This window comes from Scaptodrosophila lebanonensis, unplaced genomic scaffold (assembly GCF_003285725.1).
Source record: "Scaptodrosophila lebanonensis strain 11010-0011.00,11010-0021.00 unplaced genomic scaffold, SlebRS2 tig00000024-arrow-pilon, whole genome shotgun sequence".
In the NCBI taxonomy this organism is placed as follows: Eukaryota; Metazoa; Arthropoda; class Insecta; order Diptera; family Drosophilidae; genus Scaptodrosophila; species Scaptodrosophila lebanonensis.
In genome coordinates this window covers 2,141,056-2,154,605 of record NW_022060538.1, presented here as the reverse complement: position 1 = coordinate 2,154,605, position 13,550 = coordinate 2,141,056, and the positions used below count along the sequence as shown (strand labels likewise).

General features: G+C 43.4%; 1 protein-coding gene across 5 annotated transcripts in view; it reads right to left on the bottom strand.

Moving 5' to 3' along the window:
* LOC115620510 (polypyrimidine tract-binding protein 1) overlaps positions 1-13,550 on the bottom strand; it is a 217,378-nt gene that overhangs the window by 2,304 nt on the left and 201,524 nt on the right. For all 5 annotated transcript variants that reach the window (XM_030513769.1, XM_030513772.1, XM_030513770.1 and 2 more), the window contains one exon: positions 5,894-5,986. In XM_030513769.1, the coding sequence (XP_030369629.1) occupies positions 5,894-5,986 (93 nt within the window). The remainder of the gene's footprint in view (positions 1-5,893; positions 5,987-13,550) is intronic.

The following is a 13,550-nucleotide window of genomic DNA, read 5'->3' as shown; positions in this document are numbered from 1 at the left end:
GCGTGCAGTTTTGTAGTCTCGCATTCGACTAGTATTCTCATATTCTCAGTCATAACACCTGAGGCTCTAGCACAGCATGCAGAGTCGCTGCTAGGCTGTCCAAAGACAGTAAACAATTTCAATTTCGATTACTTTTTTATTTAATTTCTCCTCAATCTCTGCAATGGGGGTGGTCGGTGGTGGTGCAAGTCATGCACGTCGAGCCCTTCTATTCTCACCATTTTCCATTTTTCTGCATTATTCTAATAAATTGTATAACATTTTATCATTGTGTCCGGGCAGGGCGGGCTTGGCACGCACTTGTCACTTGTTTTATTGTTAAAAAATAATGTGCTTACTCAGCCGTTTATTGTTCGCCTAATGGATTAAATGATTTTACAAAAAGTACAAAGTACGAGTACATACGAAAATATAATAAATTGCGAAATAAAAGGCATAGCCAGCAGTGACAAAGGCTGCTTCTTTGGCCTCTCTTGGCCAATCGCATGCGTTGCGGTCGGCCCTCGCATGTGACAGACACTTGTGCATAATAAAGATTAATGTAGTACACAACATTCGGGCCCCAGCCCCAGTGCCAGCCCCAGTGCCAGCCCCAAGCCGCTCTTCTACTTTTCGACAAGCCTAGTCAAGAGCGGAGGCAGCAGTGCCAGTTTTCGGCAACAAGCCCCTTCCTCAAAAGTTGCGAATGCTGCAGCTGCTGCCTTTGGCCCAGCTCAAAAAGTATCTTAAAGTTTTAATTACGGGAGGCTGACTAGGAGCGGCCGCCGGAGCAACAACAACAAATCATTATTAACCTGAAGCAGGGCATTAAAAAGAGAGTGCGCGCACATCTGGGCTCTGGCTGGCAAAGGGAGCAGGCAAGCGAAGTAAGTAGCTCATGCATGGAGCTCTTTGGATTATGTGGCTTGTTTCCATTGCATTGCACTAAGCAGTCTGAAGACCGAGAAGTCCAGGTGGGTTTTTTCGAAGGGTTGCTATTTTTCGTGATTTTCGAGTGACATGAGCATAAGTCAAGAGCACAACGAGCTGTATCGATGTGATTTGTGATTTTGTGAAACTGCACTGCTTTTACTCGTATTGTTTTAAAAATAAGTACATATGAGTATTTAATTGTTTAGAGACAGGTCGTAGGTTTGAAAATGTCAGCTGTAACGCAGATTACACGATTGGGTCTTATAGGCTGGCTACGAGTACTTCATCCAAAGTGCCATGCATTGAGTCATTGAAAGAGTCACTTAACGCAAACTGGCAAGCGTCTAGAATGTTGCAAAACTTTCACTGAACTATGTTGATAGTACTATGTACTATGTTGATACTCGGTGGCAGTTGCTCTTCCAGACACGCCACACATGGCGTATGCGTAATCAGCCATAATATATAGTAGAAGTATAGACAGGCTGCCACATGCAATACCCCCACAATGTGGCTCACGCACAAATTTGTTTGTTTTTATTGTAAATGCCTTCATACATACGCTTATGCAAAATATGTTGTGGTAATTTGTATGACAAAACAGAAAATTTATTTACGCAAAATTCCCCAATAGAGGAGAGCGGAGCAAGCCAACACGAACAACGAACACCAATAACTCCAACTCCAACTCCAACATCAACATCAACACCTATAGCAGACCGGGGGATAGCAGCTGTGCGTGCGCCTATAAATAAATATGCGGGTGTATACTCTGCGAGTCTATATGTCTGTTTGTCTGTCTGGCTCTGTATATAGTTTGTAATAAGTTGCGCAAAAACTTCATCCTGAACACCAGACAACAAATGGCGCGCCAGCCTGTCCCACTAGGAAAAAATGTGCCATTATAATATTTCCCACACACCACACCCCCCGACCCCACCCCACCCCACCTAGTAATCTCTGCTCTGTTCGGCTCTGCTCTGCCCGGTCAGACGAGGCTTATTGTTTTGTCTATTTTCTTCGGCTTTGATATTTGATTGCTGTCGCACTTTGTTTGTTCGCCTGTTTGGTTGGCTCGTGCCCCACTGTTTTTGCTGACTTCATTTAGAAACGTAAGAACAAAACAAAAGCAAAAGTTTTTGCGCCTTTACGCTGTAATTCGTGTAAGGGGCGTGCAATTGTAACGGTATATTGTACACACACACACACACACGCACACACACAAACACACTCCACACAGCAAGCCCAAACGAGACACTTTCATATGCATAGGGCGACCCAGGCCAGCTGTTGCCAGCCAAAGCACATTCCTGCCCAAACCATACCAAACCAATCCAATTCCACCCAAGAACGTCGCCCAGTCCAGTCCGGACCAGACCAGACCCGACCCGACCCGATCCGACCAACTGAACCCCCCCCCCCCCCCCATTACATGTTGTTGCTCGGTAATCGTCTTTGTTTGTCGAAGTTTCGAGTTTGAGTAAAGTAACGAATGAATTTGTTAATATTTTATGAGTGTATAAGTGCGCACTCTTACCAGCCAAGGCGGCACTCAGCCACACACACACACACACACACACGTACCAGAGAGACAGGTGAGTTTGTATTAAAACTGGCCAGGCCAGGCCAGGGCAGGCAGCCGATGGCTTTCTGCTGTTGCTTTCGGGGCGGAAGTGTTTGCGATTTTACAGCCCTTGCGGCACATTAGTAGTCTATATGCTGCCGCATAGCCATTAATATTTTCACATGACCGTTGCATGAGAACGGTAGTGGGAGTGGGAGTGGCAGTGGAATGAATGGCAATGAAAGCGATTGTGCGTCCATGCATGGATTCGGCACGAACTGCTGCCATGTATGTAACAGCTACAATAATTCGTTTGTATTGCGAGTCAGTTATTCAGTTGTTCCGCTTGTTTCGGTTCACTTTTGTTTGACTGGCGCTGTCATAAATAAAGCGATGAAAATGTTTCAGCATCTGCTGGCTGCCTACAATACGAGCATATGGACAATGGACAATGGACACCGGGCATTACGCATACGCCGCATAGCCCCTGTGTGTGACACTCGGCTCGATGGTTTTCCTAGAGAGTGGTCTGTGGAGTGTGGAGTGTGGCATGCAGGAGAGAGAAAAGACAAAGCGAAAATTTGTTGCATGCATTTAAAACTATGCAGCTGATTAGCTGTGGTCCAGAATCAGTTGTGTTATTGGGGCTGCAGGTCGGGGAATACCAAGACGGACGGACGAAGAGTGGACCCTGGACAGGTGTAGGAGGTGGAGGGTATTAAAAATGTAATGCTAACGTAAACTCGGAATGCTTTTGAGCTGCAAATATGTGTAAATACATGCTGGCGTGCATGTAAGCAACAAAAAGAACGCGCAAATGTTTACATAATGATAATTAAAAAATTAATTGAGTGCAGCACAAAGCATATTTTCACCGCAAAAACCACCGCTTGCCCATGCCAACAATCCAGCCACCGGCCACTTGCCACCTGCCACCTGAAACCTAGAACCTACAACTACAGAAACCTCGGGCACACATGTACGAGTACATATGTATTTGTTATTGTTTGGGGCAAATTGGGCTGTAGTTGTTGTTGTTGTTGCTTTGGTCATGCTCATGTATTTAAATCAATAAACAGTTTATGGCATTTAATAGGTAGCTTTACGTTTTCGCAATTTGCTGGCGATTTCCGCAAGGCTATTGAGGGTGACGCGGAGGGTGCCCGAGTTGTTAACACGCGCTGCATCATTTATTGAGCAAATTAAATTTATTTCAACTTTATTAACAACAGCAACAAACTGTCAATACAGGCGAAAATGCACGTGCGAATAAAACGTCTGCCTTCCAAAATTGCACAACTGCTGTGGCTCCTGAGGCCTGAGGCCAGCGACGATGCCCCTGTCCGCTGTCCGCTTTCCACTGCCCGGCCAGCCTTCATTTGCTGTGTATTTAAAAAGCATTTTAAGCGCCGGCATAAATAAAAACGATCACGGTTCTCCGAATATTATTTGGCAACCGTTTGAGCGGCATTAAAAAAAAAAAACAAACAAACAAACAAACAAACAAAAAAGAAATGCTGCACGGATTTAAAGCGGATTTTATTCGCAACACTTGCGCGCTTTAAATAAATAATTATTTTACAACCCAATCATTTTCAAGGCATTCAATTGCGGTTGTACTTGAATTGTAGCTCGAATTTTGTAAGTTCAGGTCGCTGACTGACTAATGGCTTAAGGTGCAGGATGCTAGACAGTTATATACACACGGTTCAGTAATTAAATCAAATACATTTTTGGTTTGCGAAAATGGGTGTAACGGACATATATTCGAGTATATAAACAAATCAATCGAGATATGATGCCATATTAACTAATGCTGGTATGTAGCCCAAGTAGGTAGTAAGTTCTGGTCTCTATTGAGGAAGGATGTGATTTTAAATCTGTTCGGGCTGTTTTGATTTCCTCTAAGGATTGGAACAGAGGCTCAAACCCTATCATTGCCTGGACCTGCTTGATTTTTCTTCTTTTTTTAATGCATTATCATTTAAGTTTTGCATAAGTAATCGTGAAGTTTTCCGATGTATTGTAAAATCGTTTAATAATTGTCCTCAACTCGGACAGCTTGTAAATAAAACATCTCGAGGAGAAACATTCCCTGGATGGGTCTTCAACCAGGTCCGACTGTTTTGCAAACTAAGTTGAAGCATTCTATATTTTTAAGTCAAAGACTTTTGCAGGAGTCCTTAAGAATAATAAAATACATTACATGTTTAGAATCAACAGTTGTTAACATAATTAGGAATCCCGAAGATATCCGAAACAACACTTTAACAAACTCTCAATGGGACCCACAATAATTGGGCGTTAGTACACAATATCTATACATGTCCTCTTCCCATATGCGGCCTGGTGCAGAATTGGGATATAAGGGGGTTGCGTGAGCTAATTACTTATGCGAACACATGGCGTATGCGCAATGCCAAGATTCAAGTAAATTCTCTTAATAAAGTGCATCACAACTGCAGGAGAGGCACTTTCTCTGCTTCCGCTGAGCCATACTTCTTGTTGTTGTCCTATGAATAAATAAGGATGGTGCGTGCAACCCCACCCCCACCCTCCCACCCCCTGCCACGTGTTAAATGGGATAAAAGCAAATCGAAATTGAAAAAGGTGTCGCTGTCATCAGCGTTTCTGCTTCTGTTTTTGTAATAAAGTGGAATTTGGCACGTCGCGTCGGACTTAACGCGGCGATTTCATTTCGTTTAATACGCGCACAAATAACTGGCGAGGCGGGGGGCGAGCCGATGGGAGTTCCATTCGCCTGACAATGGCAAAATGCACAAAATAAATGCAATAAAATGATTGGCATGCCCCGCTGTGCAGACGTGTGGTGTGTTTGAATGTGTGTGTGTGTGTGTGTGTGAGAGTGTGTGTGTGTGTGGGTGTGGTCGTGGTCGTGGGAGCGTGCGTATGTGATGGTCAGCCTTTGTCGCCTTGGTCTTTTCTGGATGCCAAGCCAGGTGCCGTTTGGGCCCTGTTAATAAAGCGCTTATGAAATTTCATTTATGCCCTCGGCTTGTCCGATCTCTCACTACCAAGCACCCGCTCGTCCGCCCATCCGCCCCATTGCCCGTCCCCCTCACACGCTCCCTTAACAATTTTTATTATTAATAAATTTTGTTTGGTGCAGTTGCAGCTGGTAAACGAGTAGTAGTTACGGCTACAGATACGGCTGCATAAGGTATGCCATCCCCCGTTTGGAATTTCAGCTACTGGAATTTTCATTTTAAACAAGCTGCAATTTGCAGTTGTTTCTTCTTTCTCGTTTTCCGCTGTCTATGATGGCTATATATCTGCTTATATATCTGTGTATACTATACATACATATGTACGGGTATATACCAGTCTGGTTATAGGAAGGAGTGGGCTTTTTCATTACATTTACCGCCCGGGATTGGTTTACTTTATTTGACTTACCCAAATAAGCTTGCTGCGGCTCCGCCATTTGTATGAGCGCCGAGTCCTTTTTGTTGTACAAGATCTTTACACGCTGCACATCGCCATATACGCCTGTGAATTGGGTAAGAGTGGGAGTTATTAGCGAGGATTTGGGCTTACTGCATTGCTTTTCTTTTATGCGATTGCGCATAATAGCATAATAATATACTTGTAGTATATAAAAAAAGAAATATTAAATCGTTAATACATTTTATTAGCGACTGGCTAAAGGACTAACATTCATTGTAGCTGAAGAGTGCTAGGATCAATTCAGAAATGCCGCTAAATTTCATAATTTAAGGAATAGTTCTACCTCAACTCCTGGAAGCAACGATTTAAGATCTATTTTTGAATGAGAAAAGGTTGATATTTAGATGAAAACATAGGTAATTTAGCTGAGAGATATTTGTTCACCCCATATAGCTAGAGCCGCCCGCCCATCTATATAGTATCTGTGTTGATCAAACTTGGTCTACACTATCCACTAATTCCGTAAAACGTACAACACTATTTGATTTTGTATAGCTTACAGCTCGTTTAACAATAAATGTAATCTCTACCCACGCTCTGCTAGAAGGTGTTGTTGTTGCTGCTTTGGCTCATTGTCAAGTAAAACTACCATACATATGTATACTATATATTACATATATGTACTTCTTAACATCCTTGTTCGTCTTAGTTGACAATTAGGGGTTTAAATATCTGTAGCCAGCTGTTATAAGAGCTTCACCTGTTTTCCCAAATTATCGGCCCACCCACAAGTCGACAAAGTATCTCTGGTTACAAGTTGTTCTCGCGCATTTTGTGTTGCCGAAACTTAAAAATGCAGACGGCTTCATGGACGCCAAGTTTCATCCTTCCCAAGCACGCATAACATGCGCGCAGTGTTTGCCCCTTCCCTGTGCAACAGCCACCCTTCGAGGCGTGCAACACTAAAGTGAGCCACATGCTTCATATTATTACCGAGCCCTGCGCGGTTTCTGTTCGCAGTTCCTTGTATGCGAAAGTCATAACTAGCTCAATAAGTTTCCCAAGCCGTTCTTTACGACTGGCGGCGCCAACGGCAACATCAACGAGCCCTGTAGCATCCTTTTTAATGCTTTTGCACGCGGCTGATTTTACAGCTGCTTGCTCTGCCAGACGTCGCATCGGTGCCGGCATGCGGAGGTGGAGGTGGAGCTGTGCTGGAGGGCTGGTGGAGGGGATTCGCCCACGTTATTGAATTGTGTTTTATGACTTAGCTTGCACAGAAATACCCTATAAAGTAGGCGGTGGAGCGGGGTGTGCAAGTTTTGGTCAAACTTTAAAAATTTAAATGCCCCATCCATCGGTTGCTGACCAAAGTGGCAGATGGACAGGTGGGACCAACAAGAAGAAGTTTGTTTTTCTTATTTTAATTTCCAAGTGGAAAGTCCATTTGCTTGGTCAATGCACTTTGCTTTGACAGCTGAAGCGGACCGAGGCGAATCGAATCGACAGAGTTGGGCTAAGCTGAACACTACTCGTCGTCCATGTGTAGCCAATCAGCGGCAAATTTGCAGCAAAGCGTAAATTGCCATCAAGCATAAAAAATAGTTGGTAGCTAAAAGGTCGCACCAGGACAGTCCACCCCACCCCACCCCATCCCATCCCTTTTGGCTGCCCCGCAATGCAAACAATGTAAAGTGCAGGCAAAGACCAAGGTGGCGTCCCCAAGACAACAAATCGAATAATGCGAAAAGTAAATTTTCAACTAGCCAAAAAAGCACGGAGCACGGAGCACGCATCATGAGAGAGCACTGGTGGATGGTTGAGGGTGGAGGGTGGAGGAGGGGCTTAACTGTAAAAACGAACGGAGCGACCAAGCGCTAACAAGTTACAAAAGTAGCAATAGAAATGCAGGTAGTAAATAGTGCGGTGCACAGTTCAACAGTTGGCAGTAAATCCATTTTATTCAGACGACTGCTCCTCCTCCTGCTTACCCGCACCCGACTCGCCCGGATTGCCTGGCTGACTGAGCAGAGCTCTGACTTGTGCCAAACACCGAAAAATTCTTGGGGCGGCGGGCGAGCAGAAGTTTCGTTTGCAAGAAATTGGCTTGGCATAGCAACACAACTGCAGCAATAAAGCAGGCAAGTCAGGCGGACGAGACGGCATCTGCAGTGGATGCTCCGATCAGTAAACATATCTGGTTCCCGAGAATTTCAACAAATGCTTCAGCTAGTACAACTTTACTTAAACTTTTCTTTTTTTGTATATCAATCTAATGGCGCATCAATTTTGAGTATAAGTTGAACCAATATTGTGGAAGAAAATCCCAGCTTAAGTTTATGTGGAGTACGATTTAAAAAATAACAAACATCGGTCGATCTAACATATGCAGGTCCATGGGACAGCAATATTAAAAACATGAATTCTTCATATCTTTTTTTTATCATTTCCTAGTTTTTTCCAAGCAGTTTTCACCGTACTAGTTTCTGTGTCAGCAGCAGCACCAGAACCAGTAGCAGCAGCATCTGAAGGCATTATCAGTGGAGCGTATTGATGCCAAGCGTTGTTGCCCACCCAGCCTGCCTGGCTTGGCCATCATGGCCAACATGGCCACCACTGCAATGCCAATTCACGTTCAACGGGGCGTATGTGCAGCTGCTGTCTGCCGCTTACTGCTGTTGCCTGCCTGCTGTCGGTTGCTATGCAAAGTGGCAGCCACTGGCGCCGCTTCCTCTGCTGCTGCAGGCCGCCCGCAGACAGACTTGATAATAATTTATTATCGTGAAAAAGATTTAGCTATATTTGTACTATGACTATGTGGACGGACCCCGGCACTCACCAGCGCCAGGACATGCCAAGCGGCTGACTTTGAAAATGTTTGCATGCTTTTTGGCGTACGCCAACGTTGCGCTGATTCCCTGGTGCCCCATTAGTTGCATGTTCGAGCATGTTTTAGATGAAGAAATATGCGAGCCGGCACTGCCGTCGTCATCGTCGTCGTGAACGCCGTCGTCTACATCGTCGTTGTTTGATGGCAGCACAAATTTTAGTGGTGCGGCTGGTATGCGGCTCTAGGAAGCGCCCGAGTCTATTATTTTTTGGCAGTAGGCATGACATATTCTGCGGCCATGGTGCAGTACAGGACAAGTAGGAGTATGTCCTTTGAAATGAGCTTCTTGCATAAGCGATCGGGAAAATGGGTTTATGTTCTAACAAAAAGTATCTCAACTGATCATCCTTTGTTATGTAATGTGTTTTGCGAATAATTATCTTTTTGAAATTCAATCTAGGACGTAGCCATGTTAATTGGATTTGGAGATGCTATTTTAAAGAACAAATTGCACAAACTTTCTTTCCAATACAGTATCCAGTGGTGGCTATAGTTCCAAAAGGTTGCTTTATCTGTAAAAATAATACATTTCTCTTTAGTGTTAATTTATTTTGTTTTAGTTGTCCTTCCAAATGTAGCCATGGACGACTCCAATTTCGGTAGAGCAACATCAAAAGTTCTTTGGGTAATGTTGGCCTAATAACATGGCTGGCCAGCCTGGCTTCGCCTGACGTGCCATCATATGGCAAGATAGTTGCAGGCACACATTAGAACTAATCGGACTTGGTAAATTATTGAGCAAATTATTGAAGTGAATGCACACACATTGTGTCTTCTTCCCTTTCTATTTGCACATAAAAATTGATGCTATTTGCTTTTTCTGAACTGAACTGAACTGAACTCAATAACAGATGGAAATCACGCACCCGCCCCCAACATCAGGTTCAATGCATAAAAATTCAATTAAACACGTTTCAACAATATTTTCGGCAATGATATAAATTTTTAGCACGCCATTACAATTACACAAGCGGATTACAAATAATCGAGCATGTGTGGCGAATTCATATGACGACCAAGGACGATAACCATGATGATGACAATGACGATGATAAGCCAAAGTGTTGTTGGACGATTTGCAAACTGATTAAGTTTTTATTGTTATGTAAAGTAGTTGCGGGCTGGGTCAGATCATCGTACTAGTAGATGAGAATGTGGCATGCAATAGCGGAGGAGGCCGAGAGTGGCAGCAACAAAGTGCCAGATACTGGATGTGAGGAACAAGGTTTCATTGAATAGCTGACAGGATAAGCGGAGTCTGTCAAGTGACTGTTTTTCTCATTTTTTTCTATTTTTTGGTGCGCATGAAGGGCCTTTTAACTTTGGCCCTTCCAATTGAGATCGTAGGTGGGTGTGTGTGTGTGTAAGTGTGTGAGTGCCAGTGTTACAACAAAGCGGTGTCAAAACTAATAAAATGTCTGACTGGCTGCCAGAAGAGAAAAAGGGTTTTCCTTTTTGCATACCTTAGTTTGCAGCATGCCTTTGTTGCGTGCCTCATCAATCTACTCGTAAATGCTGGCTGGCGTGTGAAGTGCGCTTGTCGGCGTTCGAATTTGAGTTTTTGAGTTTTGGGTTTTTCGGTTGCCGTGTGTTTATTATTTGTTATGCAAACAGCTTTCGGGCAACACACGAGTACAATACTATATATATAAAAAAACAAAACAAAATAAAATATCATGAACATCGACAATGACAACAACAACAACATAACGACGTTTAGCCAGACCACATCCTCGGCTAGTATGCCTAACGCCCAACAGCCTGCCATGTTTCCAGAGTACGATTTCCCACCTCGATGTCGACGTCAAGGTAGACATTCGTGGGATCGGCATCGATGGAAACGTTGACGTTCGCGTTATGTTGAAATTGGTGTTACGTGCCGCTGCGAGTTCCCATTAACATAACAAAAGGAGCAGCAGAATCATGTGTGTGGCGGTTCCCAGCTGCCAGCTGCCACCTGCCAGCAGCCAGTAGTATGCTTTTTGTTGTACAACTTACTTCAAGTGTCATTGGCAATACACAAGTGACCTCCAATCCCCCCCTCGATTAGTCTCCTCGCGCCACAGCTCTGAGGCGAGATACTTAAATATTCAAAGGTTATTAAATAAAATTTCAGCTTGCCATTTAGCTGATTGCGCGTTTAGTGTCTGCGCTTGCCATCAATTACATGGCAACTTGATCTAAATCTATTGACACGCTCTTCAAGGTGGTGCCACAGGCCAAAAGAGTCACAGCCCAGCCATGGTGGCGGTGGCAAACAGTCAAGCAGGGGCAAGGGTATGCAGCGACGATATGCTTTAAGTTATTCCACGTCCACAGTGGTCTTTTTCAAATGATTTGTTTATGAAAATCATAAGAAGATGAATGCTGAAAGCTGTGCAAATCTTATGAATGAACACAATTTCATGTCGAATACAAAAAAGCAAGAAACCCCTGTATCCCAGGGGAAAGAGGGTGGGCAGAAAGAAGCATCTCCGACCCCAAAAGTGAAATATTTTTAATCGGCATGATGAGACAAATTGATCTAGACATGCCCATGCGCCTGCACGTGTGCCTGGGTGCAAGGCTGGATTTCGGAAACAGCTTGCTTGATCCAGCATGGTATGTAGACTAGTTCCTAAGTAACACCAGTTTATTTTTTATCTACCCCCAAACTTGAAGGAAACTGTGCATTCGTAATTTTTATGTGTTTCTCCACATTTATTTTCTAATTTTATTAATGAAATCTCTCTTCCTATAAGCCTCTCTTTTCAGCCATCTCCGGAATCTGTGACTATCCAAGGCAGTAAGACGAGACATAGCTTGTGTTACTGGATAATTAATCTTTCTCTGTTCATTTTACTATAACTTTTATTTAATAAATTAGTTATTGATAAATCGGAGTTTCCTTTCTTTTATAAGTTTTATTATAAATCGTTTATTTTTTAAATGTTTGCTCACAGGTATATGAGCGCCTCTGACTACAATTGGATGTGGATCGGGGCATACTTGGCCGATTGGCAAATAAAATCGCGCCTCGAGTCGGGGGCTTTTATTAAACAAAATAGTGATTATTATATTTATATATAATACTTGATTAAACTTTTTCTATTTAGGGTTTTTAAACTGTTTGTCGACATTAAAATAAATTGATAAATAAAAACGGTACATTCAGCAGTTGCTCGACTGCAACGTTCAACAAAGCAAATTAAACCTCGCATTTCATCTATAAACGGTTATCGGATAAAATATTGCTTTAAAACGAGATTTGGATTTATTTCTAAGTGATTAGAATTAAAAATGATTTATCATTTGTTACTGGCATTTAGTTTATTTATACGAAACCTAATACTTATAAAAAAGGAATGCATTTGAATTATTCGATTTACATACCATAGAACTATAACTGTCTGATTAATTCACCTGTTGCTATTTTAAATTGGGAAACGGTTCTGATTACAGGTTAGTGTGCTAATTGGAAGAGTTTTATTTGCTTAACACAAATTGTAGAAACTGCAGCCACTGTGACTCCTAGAAGCCATCGAGTGGCGTGCTTAACTGTAGAGCGAATTCCGTGTTGCTGCCTCTTATGTGTGTGTGTGTGTGCGGGTGTGCGAGTGTGCGAGTGTGTGTGTGTGCGGGTGTGTGGGTGTTTGTGTGCGCCTGGGTGAGTGTGTGATGTACAATATGCTGCGCTGCACTCTTTGTGGCGCATTAAATCAGCGATCTAAGCTTTATTAGCACTGCAGGCAGCTGCCACTTGACTGCCGTTCTATCTGAATGTATTTATAAAGCCATTGGCTTTAGCACCGGCTAACGAGCTGCTGATAGGATTTGCGCTGGCTCAGTTCATTTAAGCTGACCAGTGCTTGACTTTGGCTTTGACTCTGCACGGGAATACGGCTCTGGAGCTGGCTGGGTGGCAGCGACTGCTTTATAAACAAACCATTTTTAAGCAATTATTGCTCCGGGCGAGTTTATGTTTAGCATTGAATATATAGTACGAGTACTTGCACAAATAATACTGACAGAGTAGGGTACTGAAGTATGGAAAATTGTAAATACAAATTGAAACCGAATCTAGCCGAGTGGCAAGAGGTGGCTTACCAGTGCCACGCCACTACTCTCCTCTCTATTTGAGGTTTCAAATTTGCTATGTTTGTATGGTTGCGGTTGCGCTTGTTTGCCAAAACTTTATATTTGGGTATTTAAACTGAAATTAAATGCATTTGTGTGCACACAAATAGCAGCAGCAGAAGCAGCAGCAAAAGCAGCAAGGACAGCAAGAACAGCAAGGCAAACAGGCAACCGAGCGACAAACAACAAACCGTCGACTGCATTTGTTGCTTCGAAAGGCACGTACGTGTGAGTGCAAGTGCGAGTATAGGTGGAGTGTGGTGGGGGAATGGAGATCGGACTTAACTTTGTTGCTGCTACTCCTTGCTTTACATATGTCTCTGTGGTTGCATCTATTTGGTTGGCAAAAAACATCGAATGCAAAAGCAGCATTGTTGCCAATTGTTTGTGGCAGCAAATCCATTATGTTGCAATTATGCGCCACACTTGGCAGCAGAGGCAGCAGAAACCACCGCAGGCAGTTGGCCCGACACAATCGAAGTATTTTGGTAATTAAATAAAGCAAACAACCCACCCAGAGTCGGACCAGAGGGCTGGGGGGAGTGGGGCAGACATGCAGAGTTGACACACGGCAGGCAAAAGACTTATGCAGCGCAAGCTAAAAGTCAAGTTGAAATGCCATAAAATAATAAAACGCCACACACACAACCAGACTCAAAC